General features: G+C 46.9%; 1 protein-coding gene across 1 annotated transcript; it reads left to right on the forward strand.

Moving 5' to 3' along the window:
* Positions 1 to 1514: 1514 nt before the first annotated feature.
* On the forward strand, positions 1515 to 7732 carry LOC139245162 (probable G-protein coupled receptor 139; the record flags this gene model as incomplete). Its single annotated transcript, XM_070871114.1, has 2 exons — positions 1515 to 1524; positions 6834 to 7732. Coding segments are annotated over 2 exons (909 nt in total), but the record flags the coding sequence as incomplete, so codon positions are not given.
* Positions 7733 to 19260: the final 11528 nt, after the last annotated feature.

Genomic DNA, 19260 nt, shown 5'->3' on the forward strand with positions numbered 1-19260 from the left:
TATCTCGTACCTCACTGTGTGTGTATCTGGAACCTCGCTGTGAGTGTATCTGGTACCTCGCTGTTAGTGTATCTGGTACTTCACTGTTAGTGTATCTGGTACCTCACTGTTAGTGTATCTGGTACCTCGCTGTTAGTGTATCTGGTACCTCACTGTTAGTGTATCTGGTACCTCACTGTTAGTGTATCTGGTACCTTACTATTAGTGTATCTGGTACCTCACTGTTAGTGTCCCTGGTACCTCACTGTTAGTGTCCCTGGTACCTCACTGTTAGTGTATCTGGTACCTCACTGTTAGTGTCCCTGGTACCTCACTGTTAGTGTATCTGGTACCTCACTGTTAGTGTATCTGGTATCTCGCTGTTAGTGTATCTGGTACCTCACTGTTAGTGTATCTGGTACCTCGCTGTTAGTGTATCTGGTACCTCGCTGTTAGTGTATCTGGTACCTCACTGTTAGAGTCTCTGGTACCTCACTGTTAGTGTATCTGGTACCTCGCTGTTAGTGTATCTGGTACCTCACTGTTAGTGTATCTGGTACCTCACTGTTAGTGTATCTGGTACCTCGCTGTTAGTGTATCTGGTACCTCACTGTTAGTGTATCTGGTACCTTGCTGTTAATGTATCTGGTACCTCACTGTTAGTTTATCTGGTACCTCGCTGTTAGTGAATCTGGTACCTCACTGTTAGTGTATCTGGTACCTCGCTGTTAGTGTCACTGGTACCTCGCTATTAGTGTATCTGGTACCTCACTGTTAGTGTCATTGGTACCTCGCTGTTTGTGGATCTGGTACCTCACTGTTAGTGTATCTGGTACCTCAATGTTAGTGTATCTGGTACCTCACTGTTAGTGTATCTGGTACCTCACTGTTAGTGTATCTGGAACCTCGCTGTGAGTGTATCTGGTACCTCGCTGTTAGTGTATCTGGTACTTCACTGTTAGTGTATCTGGTACCTCACTGTTAGTGTATCTGGTACCTCGCTGTTAGTGTATCTGTTCCCTCACTGTTAGAGTATCTGGTACCTTACTATTAGTGTATCTGGTACCTCATTGTTAGTGTCCCTCGTACCTCACTGTTAGTGTCCCTGGTACCTCACTGTTAGTGTATCTGGTACCTCACTGTTAGTGTCCCTGGTACCTCACTGTTAGTGTATCTGGTACCTCACTGTTAGTGTATCTGGTACCTCACTGTTAGTGTCCCTGGTACCTCACTGTTAGTGTATCTGGTACCTCACTGTTAGTGTATCTGGTACCTCGCTGTTAGTGTATCTGGTACCTCACTGTTAGTGTATCTGGTACCTCGCTGTTAGTGTATCTGGTACCTCGCTGTTAGTGTCTCTGGTACCTCACTGTTAGTGTATCTGGTACCTCGCTGTTAGTGTATCTGGTACCTCGCTGTTAGTGTATCTGGTACCTCGCTGTTAGTGTATCTGGTACCTCACTGTTAGTGTATCTGGTACCTCGCTGTTATTGTATCTGGTACCTCGCTGTTAGTATATCTGGTACCTCGCTGTTAGTGTCCCTGGTACCTCGCTGTTAGTGTATCTGGTACCTCACTGTTAGTGTATCTGGTACCTCGCTGTTAGTGTATCTGGTACCTCGCTGTTAGTGTATCTGGTACCTCACTGTTAGTGTATCTGGTACCTCACTCTTAGTGTATCTGGTACCTCGCTGTTAGTGTATCTGGTACCTCGCTGTTAGTGTATCTGGTACCTCACTGTTATTGTATCTGGTTCCTCACTGTTAGTGTATCTGGTACCTCGCAGTTAGTGTATCTGGTACCTCACTGTTAGTGTATCTGGTACCTCGCTGTTAGTGTCCCTGGAATCTCGCTGTTAGTGTATATGGTACCTCGCTGTTAGGTTATCTGTTCCCTCACTGTTAGTGTATCAGGTACCTCGCTGTTAGTGTATCTGGTACCTCGCTGTTAGTGTATCTTGTACCTCGCTGTTAGTGTATCTGGTACCTCACTGTTAGTGTATCTGGTACCTCACTGTTAGTGTATCTGGTACCTCGCTGTTAGTGTATCTGGTACCTCGCAGTTAGTGTATCTTGTACCTCACTGTTAGTGTCACTGGTACCTCTCTATTAGTGTATCTGGTACCTCACTGTTAGTGTCATTGGTACCTCGCTGTTTGTGTATCTGGTACCTCACTGATGGTGTATCTGGTACCTCACTGTTAGTGTATCTGGTACCTCACTGTTAGTGTATCTGGTACCTCACTGTTAGTGTATCTGGAACCTCACTGTTAGTGGATCTGGTACCTCACTGTTAGTGTATCTGGTACCTCGCTGTTAGTGTATCTGGTACTTCACTGTTAGTTTATCTGGTACCTCACTGTTAGTGTATCTGGTACCTCGCTGTTAGTGTATCTGGTACCTCGCTGTTAGTGTATCTGGTACCTCACTGTTAGTGTATCTGGTACCTCACTGTTAGTGTCGCTGGTACCTCACTGTTAGTGTCCCTGGTACCTCAATGTTAGTGTATCTGGTACCTCACTGTTAGTGTATCTGGTACCTCGCTGTTAGTGTATCTGGTACATCACTGTTAGTGTATCTGGTCCATCACTGTTAGTGTATCTGGTACCTCGCTGTTAGTGTATCTGGTACCTCACTGTTAGTGTATCTGGTACCTCACTGTTAGTGTATCTGGTACCTCGCTGTTAGTGTATCTGGTACCTCACTGTTAGTGTATCTGGTACCTCGCTGTTAGTGTCCCTGGTACCTCGCTGTTAGTGTATATGGTACCTCGCTGTTAGTGTATCTCGTACCTCACTGTTAGTGTATCTGGTACCTCACTGTTAGTGTATCTGGTACCTCGCTGTTAGTGTATCTGGTACCTCGCTGTTAGTGTATCTGGTACCTCACTGTTAGTGTATCTGGTACCTCGCTGTTAGTATCCCTGGTACCTCGCTGTTAGTGTATATGGTACCTCGCTGTTAGTGTATCTCGTACCTCACTGTTAGTGTATCTGGTACCTCACTGTTAGTGTATCTGGTACCTCGCTGTTAGTGTATCTGGTACCTCACTGTTAGTGTATCTGGTACCTCGCTGTTAGTGTATCTGGTACCTCGCTGTTAGTGTATCTGGTACCTCACTGTTAGTGTCCCTGGAATCTCGCTGTTAGTGTATATGATACCTCGCTGTTAGTGTATCTGTTACCTCACTGTTCGTGTATCTGGTACCTCGCTGTTAGTGTATCTGGTACCTCGCTGTTAGTGTATCTGGTACCTCACTGTTAGTGTATCTGGTACCTCACTGTTAGTGTATCTGGTACCTCGCTGTTAGTGTATCTGGTACCTCACTGTTAGTGTATCTGGTACCTCGCTGTTAGTGTCCCTGGTACCTCGCTGTTAGTGTATATGGTACCTCGCTGTTAGTGTATCTCGTACCTCACTGTTAGTGTATCTGGTACCTCACTGTTAGTGTATCTGGTACCTCGCTGTTAGTGTATCTGGTACCTCGCTGTTAGTGTATCTGGTACCTCACTGTTAGTGTATCTGGTACCTCGCTGTTAGTATCCCTGGTACCTCGCTGTTAGTGTATATGGTACCTCGCTGTTAGTGTATCTCGTACCTCACTGTTAGTGTATCTGGTACCTCACTGTTAGTGTATCTGGTACCTCGCTGTTAGTGTATCTGGTACCTCACTGTTAGTGTATCTGGTACCTCGCTGTTAGTGTATCTGGTACCTCGCTGTTAGTGTATCTGGTACCTCACTGTTAGTGTCCCTGGAATCTCGCTGTTAGTGTATATGATACCTCGCTGTTAGTGTATCTGTTACCTCACTGTTCGTGTATCTGGTACCTCGCTGTTAGTGTATCTGGTACCTCGCTGTTAGTGTATCTGGTACCTCGCTGTTTCTGTATCTGGTACCTCGCTGTTAGTGTATCTGGTACCTCGCTGTTAGTGTAGCTGGTACCTCACTGTTAGTGTATCTGGTACCTCACTGTTAGTGTATCTGGTACCTCGCTGTTAGTGTATCTGGTACCTCACTGTTAGTGTATCTGGTACCTCACTGTTAGTGTCCCTGGAATCTCGCTGTTAGTGTATATGGTACCTCGCTGTTAGTGTATCTGTTACCTCACTGTTAGTGTATCTGGTACCTCGCTGTTAGTGTATCTGGTACCTCGCTGTTCGTGTATCTGGTACCTCGCTGTTAGTGCATCTGGTACCTCACTGTTAGTGTATCTGGTACCTCACTGTTAGTGTATCTGGTACCTCACTGTTAGTGTATCTGGTACCTCGCTGTTAGTGTATCTGGTACCTCGCTGTTAGTGTATCTTGTACCTCACTGTTAGTGTATCTGGTACCTCGCTGTTAGTGTATCTGATACCTCACTGTTAGTTTATATGGTACCTCGCTGTTAGTGAATCTGGTACCTCACTGTTAGTGTATCTGGTACCTCACTGTTAGTGTCACTGGTACCTCGCTATTAGTGTATCTGGTACCTCACTGTTAGTGTCATTGGTACCTCGCTGTTTGTGGATCTGGTACCTCACTGTTAGTGTATCTGGTACCTCACTGTTAGTGTATCTGGTACCTCACTGTTAGTGTATCTGGTACCTCGCTGTTAGTGTATCTGGTATCTCACTGTTAGTGTATCTGGTACCTCACTGTTAGTGTCCCTGGAATCTCGCTGTTAGTGAATCTGGTATCTCGCTGTTAGTGTATCTGGTACCTCACTGTTAGTGTATCTGGTACCTCACTGTTAGTGTATCTGGTACCTCGTTGTTAGTGTATCTGGTACCTCACTGTTCGTGTATCTGGTACCTCACTGTTAGTGTATCTGGTACCTCACTGTTAGTGTATCTGGTACCTCGCTGTTAATGTATCTGGTACCTCGCTGTTAGTGTATCTGGTACCTCGCTGTTAGTGTATCTGGTACCTCACTGTTAGTGTATCTGGTACCTCACTGTTAGTGTATCTGGTACCTCGCTGTTAGTGTATCTGGTACCTCACTGTTAGTGTATCTGGTACCTCGCTGTTAGTGTATCTGTTACCACACTACTGTCCATCACCGTGCAGTCGGCTATTGATTATGTAAGTGATATTGTGCCATCAAGATTCAAATGTTCGAGATTGAACTCAAGCAAAGATATTGGATGAGACACTTTATTTCCTGAATTTCAGAATCCTCACTACACTGCACATTTGTATCAGATGAGAAGCAAGTTTTCTGCGTTTCGGGAACTTGTCACCAAATGACGACAGGTGATTGACCTGAAACAGTCACTGTGTTTCTCTCTCCTCAGATGCTGCCTGACCTGTTGATTATCTCTCGGATTTTCTATTTTTATTTCAGACGTTCAGCATCCACAGTATTTTACTGTTGTGTTCACCGAATGCTCGCCATGTTTACTTCCACACAGTGTGAAGAACAAATCCTGACAGATCATACACACCTTCTTAAATCACTGAAATATCACCTATTTTCTATGTTTCTCCTATTTTCTATATTTCTATAAAGGTTATCCAGGGGTATGAGGGAAAAGCGGGGTATGGTGTTGAGATAGAGGATCAGCCTTGATCATATTGAATGGTGGTGCAGACTCGAAGGGCCGAATGACCTACTCCTGGTCCTATTTTCTATGTTTCTATGTTTCGAATCATTCAGTTCCAGCCAGTGCCTCATTTTCCACATTCTCCAGTTCTGCATTACTGCCACTGCTTCTGATGGTTGGAACAGATTTATCAGGGTCATTTTCATTCTCACTAAATGCTCATTCAGCCAGATTTCCAGACATTTATTTGCAATCTTTGTTTTGAGTTTACAATTGACTCTCATGTATGTCTGCCACAGCTCAGTGGGTCTCTCAGTGAGAATCGGAGTAATTCTCTATTGTACCCTGCTTTCATTCAGCATAAAGAATGTCAGCTGATTGTAACTGAAGTATTAATGATAAAACAATCCTTTGATATTTTTCCATCTAATATACTATGCACAAGTTGGAAACCAACATGTGAAAGAAAAAAAGAATAACTCATATCCATTTGTGTTCAGATACTTTACAGAAACATTGGGCAGCACTTTACCTGTGGAATAAGTCGTCCGATTTCGATGCTAAAACAAAGCATTTAGTTGGACATTCCCTGGTCAATGATAACCATTTATTTTATTCAGAGTCCATTCTTTGCCATGTTATTCAGAAATTCTTACTTTCAATGAGCGACAATTTCAACAAAAAGGTGTTGAGCTCATTGTTCAATACACTTCCTGCAGCCCAGTTATCTTTCTAACTGCTGTACATTTGTATTTAATAACCTAACATCGTCATATTAGCTTCATACATTTTAAGTAGAACCACCTGTAATTATTGCATGGCAAAATTGCAGTCGATGTTTATTTCTGTTACACTCACTTTCAGTTCTAATTAGAATCCAGATCCTCAGCAGGAGCAAGAATACAATGAGGGTCTCCCTCCCTCTCCCCCCATCACCGCCCCCTCCCACCAACACAGCGGCACAGAAGTGAATCTCACTGCTCTCGGTGCTGACTGATCCAGGGACACGAAGGCTTCCTGAGAGGTTTTTGACCCGTGTGTCCCTGTTACCTTGGGCAGTGTTGTTGTCTGCTGAGCTAAAGGTAGATCCATCATTTAATGTCTCATTGATCAAACATCTGTTCATTTCATGTTGTCTTTATCCCCATTTCATTTATTGATTCCTTATTATTTTTGCAATAAACCCTGCATTCATTTCCTCAGGTACGAGAATTAGATTATATCATCTCATGTCATTAATGATTTGCAGATTGCAGACCGAATCCCATCAATCTTCTGCTCTTGCTCCCAGCCTGATGTTTAATTTAACTGGTTATTTCCTTTCCTCACAGTGAACTTAGTGACGATTGTGATCCTGTCCCGGGGAAAGTGTGGACTCTCCAAATGTGTCACTCGTTACCTGGTGGCCATGGCAACAGCAGATCTACTGGTGGTGATCCTGGATCTGATACTGAGGCACATTCCGATTCGTTATAGTGAACAGTTTATTTTCGTGCAGTCCATCCCCCTGTGTAATATCCACGCCGTCCTGCTCTATGCAGCCACAGACTGTTCTGTCTGGTTCACCGTCACTTTCACCTTCGATCGATTTGTGGCCATTTGTTGCCAGAAGCTGAAAACTAAATATAGCACCGAGAGAACGGCGGCTGTGGTTCTGGGAACAGTGACTGTGCTGAGCTGTTTAAAGAACATATCCTGGTATTTTATGTTCAGAAGTTTGTATGTGCTTGGTAACGACCCCTGGTTTTGTAATCTGTATGAAACTAATTATGCATCACTGGGCTGGGCAGTATTCGAACTACTTCATTACATTCTAACCCCGTGTGTCCCATTTATTCTGATCCTGCTGCTCAATGCTCTCACTGTCAGACACATTTTAATGGCCAGCAGAGCTCGCAGGAGACTCCGGGGTCACAGCAGTGGGGAGAGTCCCAGAGACCCCGAGATGGAGAGTCGCAAGAAATCCATGATTTTATTGTTTGTTATCTCGGGGAATTTCATCCTGTTATGGGCAATGTATATGGTGGCTCTTGTGGAAAACCGGATTGGTTGCATTTCACATACTGTATATATACCTATGTTAGTAACTGAACTAGGATTCATGCTGCAGCAGCTGAGTTGCTGTACAAACACTGGTATTTACGCCGTGACACAGACTAAGTTCCGGGAGCAGTGGAAGAATGTGCTGAAATATCCCTTTGTTGTAATTGTAAAATGCATTAAACGATAAGAAGCAGCAGAGACTTTACAGCCTGAGAACTCAATGCTGCCAGATAATGGGAGGGAATTCCCGGTTGGGGGCTTCCTTCGGACAAATGCCTCCGACCAGAACATATTTTACGTAAACCTTCGATTCCCATCCGAGACCTTCATTCCATGTGTAGCGTAAGGGAAATGGTCTTCCCCATACGTACAGTAAAGCTGGAGTCACATGGGCCTGAAGCACCAATCACGCTGCAGTATTCTCAGTGATAATAATGGCAACTCGCTTTTTCAGAGTCCCCGTTATTATCAATGTGAATAAACACCTCAATATTGAAAAGCAACAGAATAAATTAAAAAACACATCACACATTTAAAATTAATTGAAATTAAAGTCAATTAAATCTTTTGTTAAAAAAATGTTTTGGAATTTTTTGAACATGTTTCAATAAGGTTTAAAATAAATGATCCTTGGTGGAAAGGGTTTTTACTGTAAAAATATGTATTTAAGTTTATTTTTGATATGTTTTAGAACTCTTACACTGGTAAAAGTAATGTATCGACCTGCTTTTACCTGGTTTAAGAGTTTGAAGGACATTCTCTGGGCATGATTTGGCCAAATGACCCAATCTCACCCACACAAATGGTCTTCTCCCCGGGATGTGGAGAATCCATATGGAGAAATCTTTGACAGATCGGAAAAGCCGGTTTCCGGGGCATGTACACTTGGGCCTGACCCGGTGAGGCCGGAATTTAAGGTCCATTGTGTCCGAGCCACTCTCCCTCATGGTGAATATTATCACACTCACTCACACACTGTCTACACAGGGCTCCCTGGGCGGGGAGTGACAATCTGTCAGGATCCTCTGGAAGGTCAGCAGTGACCTGCAAAAGGATGGCACCCCCTAAAGTACCACCTAAAGTAGCTGGTCTCCCGCCTGCACTAAGGTGGCGACATCCGTTGCCGAGACAATGGGGTAGTGTTCCTCAGGACCCCTCCCTGCCTCACATGTGGATGTCCTCACTCGCGCTCGGCACAGCATATACAGCTCTGGTACCCAGCACAAAGCTGGCGGCAGGATCTATTCCCATTGGCTGGTTGATGTCACTGACCTTCCCCTTCCCAGAAGTGAGGCCAGGTGATTTACAGCGAGAGTCGAGGGCAGCAACAGATAGAGGTTTGTTCACCAAAGCAGTGAGTGAGTGGCTAGGGGGAGTCTCTCGGCCCGGCCCTGCACCAATCCCCACAACCCAGCATGGTAAGGAGGAGGTCCAACACCAGGTACGATGGCAGCTCCTGTCGGCCAGGCTTTACATCAGTGCCTGAATCTGACTGCAAGACACCTACATTTGTCTTCACTAATCATTTTCTCTTCACATATCTGTGGAAGCTTTTGCAGTAAATAGCAGCACGATTAGTCCATTGAGCCCCTCGAGCCTGCTCTGCCATGCAAGATCGTGGCAGGTGGAGGCTTGAAATAAATGCACCGAAAGAATCCTGGGCGATTTTAACCTACATATTGATTGGACAAAGCAAATTGGCCAGCGTAGCCCCGAGGAAGAGTTCATAGAGTGTATCCTGGATGGTTTCCTTGAACAGCATGTTGTGGATCCAACCAGCGAGCAGGCTATCTTAGATCTGGTGCAGTGAAATGAATGACCATAACATGGTTGAATTTGAATTCTGTTGGGCGGTGAGTAAATTAGTTCTCAAACCAGTGTCCTAAGCTTAAATTATTGAGAAAACAAAGGTATGAGGGCAGAGTTGGCGAAAGTGGACTGGGAAAATAGATTAAAGTACGGGACGGTTGATGATCAGTGGCAGACATTTAAGGAGATATTTCTTAACTCGCAACTAAAATATATCCCAATGAGATGGAAAGACTGTAAGAGAAGGGACAACCATCCGTGCCTAACTGAGGAAATAAGGGATGGCATCACATTGAAAACAAGGGCCTGCAATGGGCCAAGATCAGTGGGAGACCAAAGGATTGGGAAACTTTTAAAAGCCAGCAAAGAACAAATACAAAATTGACAAAGAGAGGGAAGATAGAGTATGAAAGTAAACAAGCACGAAATATAAAAACACAGTAAGAGTTTCTACAGGTACATAACAAGGAAAAGAGTGGCTAAAGTAAATGTTCCTCCCCTGGAGGATGAGACTGGGGAATGGTAGAGATGTTCAACAAATATATTGTATCCGTCTTCACGGACGAAGCCACTGAAACATCCCAATAGTGGATAAGCAAGGGGCTGTAGGGAGGTTGGAACTTCATACAATCACTATCGCTAATGAAGTAGTACTCAGTAAAATAATGGGACTAAAGGCGTACAAGTCCCCTGTGTCATGTACTTAACCTTCTTGTAATGATTTGGTCATGTAACTGTAACTCATGCACACTGTACCTGTACCCTAGAAATGCACACCCTGACCACAGGGGGTCAACTTGCGGGAGACACTCCTTACCTGGGTTTCCAGGTATAAAAGGGCAGGTCCCACCCAGGGTCAGTACTCCTGGGTTCTGGCAATAAAGGTGAAGGTCACAGAGTGACCGTGGCTGATATATCTATGCCTCGTGTGAGTTTGTAGTAAGGTGCAGGGACACTACATCTGGCGACGAGAAACGGGAATCACCGAACCACGAGGATGGCCACCGGTGGCACAGAGGAACATTACTGTGTGGGTGAGGACTGAGACGACTTTGTGGAAAGACTCCAGCAGAGCTTTGTCACAAAGGACTGGCTGGAAGAGACATCGTCTGACAAGCGGAGGGTGCATCTACTGACAAGCGGAGGGTCCACAGACATATGCACTGATGAAAGACCTGCTCGCACCCCAAAAGCCGGCGGACAAGTCTTTTGAAGAGCTCAGCCAGCTGATCAGTGAGCATCTCAAGCCGGCAAGTAGTGTACACATGGCCCGGCACCGGTTCTACTCTCACCGGCAGCGGGAGGGACAAAACATCTTGGACTTCGTGGCGGACCTGCGGTGCTTGGCCAGTTTCTGTAAGTTCTCTGATACCTGCAGAGGGGAGATATTAAGGGACTTTTGCCATCGAGGGCATTAATCATGCCGGCATTTCCAGGAAGCTCATAGAGACCAAGGACTTGACTTTAGAAGGGGCGGCGTTGTTAGCTCAGACTTTTATGGCAGGGGAAGAGGAGACCAAGCTAATCTACTGGCTCAGCCCTGGTCCCAACGTGGCGACGGACCAGGGAGTTAACATGGTGAACGCGGCTCGGGACCCCGCAGGCAAGCAAGGGCATTTCGAAACCGCCCAGGCAGCAACAGGCTCTAGGGTGGGCCTGCAACAAGGACAATGGAGAGGGGATTGGCAATTCATGCCATCTCGAGGAACAATGCGTCCCGCGATGGGACCATTAACACCCACCATCAGAGTGCTTAGAAACAGCCAAATGGGCAATCAGAGAGGAATGCCTGGTAATAGTCCCTTTGTTAACAACAATCTCAATCTCAGCTCATGCTGGAAATGTGGGGGGTAGACACACTGCAAGAAGCTGCAGGTTCCAGCAATATACCTGTAGGATTTGTAATGTCAGTGGACACTTGGCCAGGATGTGCAAAAAGGCAGTAGCGAGGCTAATCTGTGAGTCAGAGGAACCAGACGAGGGATCTGCAATGCAGGATGATGCCTGGGGAAAAGCCATGGATGCTGAAGTTCAGCGGGTTCACGTGGCTGACGTCCACAGCTCATACATTAAACGTCACCCATGATGATGAAAGTCTTACTGAGCTGGATACGGGAGCGAGCCAGTCACTCATGAGCGCCCAACAATTTAAGAGACTATGGCCACACAGAGCTAGCAGGCCCAAACTGGAACGCAATGAGACGAAGCTACAGACGTACACCAAAGAGATCATCCCAGTGCTGGGCAGTGCAAACTTGGTGGTAACATATAATGGATTACAGAACCGGCTGCCACTCTGGATCGTTCCGGGAAATGGCTCCGTGCTTTTGGGGAGGAGTTGGCTAGCTGAGATGAAATGGAAATGGGGGGATGTGCACGTCATTTCATTCGTGGAGCGAAGTTCATGCTCACAGGTCCTGCAAAAATTCGGGTCACTGTTTCAACCCGGTGTCAGAACGTTCAAGGGCACTAAAGTAGCGATACACATCACTCCGGACGCCAGACCAGTGCACCACAAAGCCAGAGCGGTGCCGTATGTGATGCATAAAAATATTGATTGTGAACTGGACAGGCTGCTCAGAGAGGGCATCATTTCGGCCGTTGAATTCAGCGACTGGGCCAGTCCCATCGTTCCCGTCCTTAAAGCAGATGGCTCGGTCAGGATTTGTGGCGGCTACAAGGCCACCATCAACTGAGTGTCGCTGCAAGACCAATACCCACTCCCGAGAGCGGAGGACCTTTTTGCCACGCTGGCAGGTGGTAAGCTGTTCACGAAGCTGGACCTCACTTTGGCCGACATGACTCAGGAACTGACTGAACAATCCAAGTTTCTGACCACCATCACGACACACAAGGGATTATTTGTCAACAACAGGTGTCCGTTTGTTATTCGTTCAGCAGCTGCCATCTTTCAGAGAAACATGGAAAGTTTGCTCAAGTCCATCCCTGGAACGATTGTGTTCCAAGACGACATTCCCATAACGGGCCGAGACACCGAGGAACACCTCCACAACCTGGAGGAGATGCTACGCCGATTGGATCGGGTAGGCTTGCGGCTGAAAAAGGCCAAGTGTGTGTTTTTGACCACAGAGGTCGAGTTTTTGGGCAGGAGGGTTGCTGTACACGGGATCAGGCCCACTGAATCAAAAACTGAGGCGATTCACCGGGCACCCAGGCCTGGAAACACGTCGGAGCTGTGATCATTCCTGGGACTTTTGAACTATTTCGGGAACTTTCTGCTGAACTGAAGCATGTCATCCCACTGCAAAACAGATACACTGCTTTGAGTGCTGTTGAGGGGGATGACTCATCAGGAGTGGGCAGCAGCAGCCAAGTTCATGGCACCGTGGCTGGCTCTGTTGCACAGGAGGGCAGGAAAAAGAGTGGGCGAGCGATAGTGATAGGGGATTCAATTGTAAGGGGAATAGATAGGCGTTTCTGCGGCCGCAACCGAGACTCCAGGATGGTATGTTGCCTCCCTGGTGCAAGGGTCAAGGATGTCTCGGAGCGGGTGCAGGACATTCTAAAAAGGGAGGGAGAACAGCCAGTTGTCGTGGTGCACGTTGGTACCAATGACATAGGTAAAAAAAGGGATGAGTTCCTACGAAATGAATTTAAGGAGCTAGGAGCTAAATTAAAAAGTAGGACCTCAAAAGTAGTAATCTCGGGATTGCTACCAGTGCCACGTGCTAGTCAGAGTAGGAATCGCAGGATAGCTCAGATGAATACGTGGCTTGAGCAATGGTGCAGCAGGGAGGGATTCAAATTCCTGGGGCATTGGAACCGGTTCTGGGGGAGGTGGGACCAGTACAATCCGGACGGTCTGCACCTGGGCAGAATCGGAACCAATGTCCTCGGGGGAGTGTTTGCTAGTGCTGTTGGGGAGGAGTTAAACTAATATGGCAGGGGGATGGGAACCAATGCAGGGAGATAGAGGGAAACAAAAAGGAGGCAAAAACAAAAGACAGAAAGGAGATGAGTAAAAGTGGAGGGCAGAGAAACCCAAGGCAAAGAAAAAAAGGGCCATTGTACAGCAAAATTCTAAAAGGACAGAGGGTGTTAAAAAAACAAGCCTAAAGGCTTTGTGTCTTAATGCAAGGAGTATCCGCAATAAGGTGGATGAATTAACTGTGCAAATAGATGTTAACAAATATGATGTGATTGGGATTACGGAGACGTGGCTCCAGGATGAGCAGGGCTGGGAACTCAACATCCAGGGGTATTCAACATTCAGGAAGGATAGAATAAAAGGAAAAGGAGGTGGGGTAGCATTGCTGGTTAAGGAGGAGATTAAGGCAATAGTTAGGAAGGACATTAGCTTGGATGATGTGGAATCTATATGGGTAGAGCTGCAGAACACCAAAGGGCAAAAAACGTTAGTGGGAGTTGTGTACAGACCTCCAAACAGTAGTAGTGATGTTGGGGAGGGCATCAAACAGGAAATTAGGGGTGCGTGCAATAAAGGTGCAGCAGTTATAATGGGTGACTTTAATATGCACATAGATTGGGCTAACCAAACTGGAAGCAATACGGTGGAGGAGGATTTTCTGGAGTGCATAAGGGATGGTTTTTTAGACCAATATGTCGAGGAACCAACTAGGGGGGAGGCCATCTTGGACTGGGTGTTATGTAATGAGAAAGGATTAATTAGCAATCTCGTTGTGCGAGGCCCCTTGGGGAAGAGTGACCATAATATGGTGGAATTCTGCATTAGGATGGAGAATGAAACAGTTAATTCAGAGACCATGGTCCAGAACTTAAAGAAGGCTAACTTTGAAGGTATGAGGCGTGAATTGGCTGAGATGGATTGGCGAATGATACTTAAGGGGTTGACTGTGGATGGGCAATGGCAGACATTTAGAGACCGCATGGATGAACTACAACAATTGTACATTCCTGTCTGGCATAGAAATAAAAAAGGGAAGGTGGCTCAACCGTGGCTATCAAGGGAAATCAGGGATAGTATTAAAGCCAAGGAAGTGGCATACAAATTGGCCAGAAATAGCAGCGAACCTGGGGACTGGGAGAAATTTAGAACTCAGCAGAGGAGGACAAAGGGTTTGATTAGGGCAGGGAAAATGGAGTATGAGAAGAAGCTTGCAGGGAACATTAAGACGGATTGCAAAAGTTTCTATAGATATGTAAAGAGAAAAAGGTTAGTAAAGACAAACGTTGGTCCCCTGCAGTCAGAATCAGGGGAAGTCATAACGGGGAACAAAGAAATGGCGGACCAATTGAACAAGTACTTTGGTTCGGTATTCACGAAGGAGGACACGAACAACCTTCCGGTTATAAAAGGGGTCGGGGGGTCTAGTAAGGAGGAGGAACTGAGGGAAATCCTTATTAGCCGGGAAATTGTGTTGGGGAAATTGATGGGATTGAAGGCCGATAAATCCCCAGGGCCTGATGGACTGCATCCCAGAGTACTTAAGGAGGTGGCCTTGGAAATAGTGGATGCGTTGACAGTCATTTTCCAACATTCCATTGACTCTGGATCAGTTCCTATGGAGTGGAGGGTAGCCAATGTAACCCCACTTTTTAAAAAAGGAGGGAGAGAGAAAACAGGGAATTATAGACCGGTCAGCCTGACATCGGTAGTGGGTAAAATGATGGAATCAATTATTAAGGATGTCATAGCAGTGCATTTGGAAAGAGGTGACATGATAGGTCCAAGTCAGCATGGATTTGTGAAAGGGAAATCATGCTTGACAAATCTTCTGGAATTTTTTGAGGATGTTTCCAGTAGAGTGGATAAGGGAGAACCAGTTGATGTGGTATATTTGGACTTTCAGAAGGCGTTCGACAAGGTCCCACACAAGAGATTGATGTGCAAAGTTAGAGCACATGGGATTGGGGGTAGTGTACTGACATGGATTGAGAACTGGTTGTCAGACAGGAAGCAAAGAGTAGGATTAAATGGGTACTTTTCAGAATGGCAGGCAGTGACTAGTGGGGTACCGCAAGGTTCTGTGCTGGGGCCCCAGCTGTTTACACTGTACATTAATGATTTAGATGAGGGGATTAAATGTAGTATCTCCAAATTTGCGGATGACACTAAGTTGGGTGGCAGTGTGAGCTGCGAGGAGGATGCTGTGAGGCTGCAGAGCGACTTGGATAGGTTAGGTGAGTGGGCAAATGCATGGCAGATGAAGTATAATGTGGATAAATGTGAGGTTATCCACTTTGGTGGTAAAAACAGAGAGACAGACTATTATCTGAATGGTGACAGATTAGGAAAAGGGGAGGTGCAAAGAGACCTGGGTGTCATGGTACATCAGTCATTGAAGGTTGGCATGCAGGTGCAGCAGGCGGTTAAGAAAGCAAATGGCATGTTGGCCTTCATAGCAAGGGGATTTGAGTACAGGGGCAGGGAGGTGTTGCTACAGTTGTACAGGGCATTGGTGAGGCCACACCTGGAGTATTGTGTACAGTTTTGGTCTCCTAACCTGAGGAAGGACATTCTTGCTATTGAGGGAGTGCAGCGAAGGTTCACCAGACTGATTCCCGGGATGGCGGGACTGACCTATCAAGAAAGACTGGATCAACTGGGCTTGTATTCACTGGAGTTCAGAAGAATGAGAGGGGACCTCATAGAAACATATAAAATTCTGACGGGGTTAGACAGGTTAGATGCAGGAAGAATGTTCCCAATGTTGGGGAAGTCCAGAACCAGGGGTCACAGTGTAAGGATAAGGGGTAAGCCATTTAGGACCGAGATGCGGAGGAACTTCTTCACCCAGAGAGTGGTGAACCTGTGGCATTCTCTACCACAGAAAGTTGTTGAGGCCAATTCACTAAATATATTCAAAAAGGAGTTAGATGAGGTCCTTACTGCTAGGGGGATCAAGGGGTATGGCGAGAAAGCAGGAATGGGGTACTGAAGTTGAATGTTCAGCCATGAACTCATTGAATGGCGGTGCAGGCTAGAAGGGCCGAATGGCCTACTCCTGCACCTATTTTCTATGTTTCTATGTTTCTATGTTGTTGGAGCCGTTACACATGTTCCTGCGTAAAGGTTGTGAATGGTTTTGTGGGGACTGTCAAGAATGGGCTTTCAATAAGACGAGGAACCTGCTGTGTTCCAACAAACTGTTGACTTTGTATGACGCCTGTAAAAAACTGGTTTTAACGTGCGATGCGTCATCCTACGGGGTTGGGTGTGTGTTGCAGCAGGGTAACGATGACGGCCGACTCCAACTGGTGGCTTACGTCTCCAGGTCGCTCTCCCAGGCAGAGCGTGGATACGGCGCGGTCGAGAAGGAGGCACTCGCGTGTGTGTACCGTGTGAAAAAGATGCATCAGTACCTCTTCGGTAGACGGTTCGAGCTAGAGACGGACCACAAGCCGTTAACATCCTTGTTGTCAGACAGCAAGGCTGTCAATGCTAATGCATCAGCTCACATACAGCGCTGGGCCCTCACACTGGCTGCGTATGACTACACCATACGGCACCGGCCCGGCACCGAAAATTGCGCTGACGCACTCAGCAGGCTCCCACTGGCCACCACCGAGGGGGCGTCGGAGCAGAGCACCGAGATGGTCATGGCCATTGAGGCTTTTGACACTGCGGGCTCCCCCATCACAGCCCGCCAGATCAAACTCTGGACCAACAGGGACCCCCTCCTATCCATGATAAAGAAATGTGTCCTGACTGGGGATTGGGTGCCTGCACACAGGGTGTGCCCCGAGGAGATCAGACCGTTTCACAGAAGGATGGATGAGCTCTCCATCCAAGCCGACTGCCTGTTATGGGGCAGCCGGGTAGTCATGCCCCAGAAAGGAAAGGAAGCATTCATCAGGGAACTCCACAGTGAGCACCCAGGCATCATGTTAATGAAGGCCATTGCCCGGTCACATGTATGGTGGCCGGGGATTGACTCAGACCTGGAATACTGGGTTCACAGGTGCACGACGTGTGCTCAGCTGGGCAATGCCCCCAGGGAGGCCCCACTCAGCCCGTGGCCCTGGCCCACCAGCCCATGGTCACGTATTCACGTAGACTATGCATGCCCGTTCATGGTGAAAATGTTCCTGATCGTTGTTGATGTATACTCGAAGTGGATCGAGTGTATCATATTGAACTCGTGCACGACCACCGTGGAGAGTCTGCGTACGGTTTTCGCGACCCATGGCTTGCCGGATATCCTGGTCAGCGATAATGGCCCGTGTTTTACCAGCCATGAATTCCAGCAGTTTATGTCGGGCAATGGTATCAAGCACGTCCGGACAGCGCCGTTCAAGCCGGCTTCCAATGGCCAGGCGGAACGGGTGGTCCAAGTCATAAAGCAGGACATGCTACTAATCCAAGGTCCCACCCTTCAGTACCGCCTATCGCGCCTCCTGCTGGCCTACAGGTCCCGGCCGCACTCGCTCACGGGAGTCCCGCTAGCGGAACTCCTCATGAAACGCACGCTCAAGTCGCAGCTGTCCCTCATTCACCCAGCCCTGGCAGACATTGTTGAGGGCAAGCGCCAGTCCCAAACCGAGCTCCATGATCGAGGCTCAAGGGGGAGGTGTATAGAAATAGATGACCCGGTATTTGTTCTTAAGCATGCTTTGGGACCCAACTGGCTTGAGGGCAGCGTAATTGGCAAAGAAGGAAACAGGGTCATGGTGGTCAGACTAAACAATGGGCAGATATGCCGCAAACACTTGGACCAAGTAAAGACAAGGTTCAGTGCAGACACGGAGGAACCGGAAGAAGAGCATGATGAGATAGCACCCACACCACTGCCAGCGCACGAGCAACAAAGACAGCCCTCAGCATGTACAGTCCCTGCGGCCAGCCCGGACAGGCCGGAATCACCTCAAGTGACAGAGACACGTGCTGAGGCTCAGCCACCAGAGCCACAACTGCAGCACTCCACGAGAGAGCGCAGACCACCCGATAGACTTAACCTCTGAAACTAAAAGTCTCAAGGGGGGTGGTGATGTCATGTATTTAACTATCTTGCAATGACTATAAGTATGTAACTGTAACTCATGCACACTGTACCTGTACCCTAGAAATGCACACCCTGACCACAGAGGGGTGAACTTGCAGGAGACACTCCTCACCTGGGTTTCCAGGTATAAAGGGGAGGTCCCACCCAGGGTCAGCACTGCTTGGTCCTGGGAATAAAGTGAAGGTCACAGAGTGACCGTGTCTGATATATCCATGCCATGTGTGAGTTTGTAGTAAGGTACAGAGACACTACACCCTGGACCTGACACCTACATCTTCGGAGAAGTAGCGGCAGCAATAGTGGATGCTTTGGTTGTAATCGACCAAAATTCCCTGGATTCTGAGGCGGTCGCAGTGGATTGCAAAACCGCAAATGTAACGCCCCTATTTAAAAAAGAATGCAGAACAAAAGCATTAATCATACTCCCTATATTCAAATCTAAATTGTTGATATATACCGCAAAAAGCAAGGGACCCAGTACTGAGCCCTGCGGAACCCCACTGGAAACATCCTTCCAGTCACAAAAACATCCATCAATCATTACCCTTTGTTTCCTACCTCCAAGCCAATTTTGGAGCCAACTTGCAATTATACATTCACCTGACTCTGACCGCAAGGGACCTACGTTTGTCTTCACTAATCTTTTTCTCTTCACATATCTATAGAAGCTTTTGAAGTCAGTTTTTATGCTCCCTGCAAGCTTCCTCTCATACTCTATTTTCCCCCTCCTAATTAGACAATTTGTCCTCCTCTGCTGAATTCTAAATTTCTCCCAGTCCTCAGGTTTGCTGCTTTTTCTGGCCAATTTATATACCTCTTCCTTGGAGATTAACACTATCCCTAATTTCCCTTGTTAGCCACGGTTGAGCTACCTTCCCTGTTTTATTTTTACTCCAGACAGGGATGTGCAATTGTTGAAGTTCATCCATGTAATCTATAAATGTCTGTCATTGCCTATCCA

The sequence above is a fragment of the Pristiophorus japonicus genome, unplaced genomic scaffold (genome assembly GCF_044704955.1).
Source record: "Pristiophorus japonicus isolate sPriJap1 unplaced genomic scaffold, sPriJap1.hap1 HAP1_SCAFFOLD_212, whole genome shotgun sequence".
Taxonomy (NCBI): domain Eukaryota; kingdom Metazoa; phylum Chordata; class Chondrichthyes; family Pristiophoridae; genus Pristiophorus; species Pristiophorus japonicus.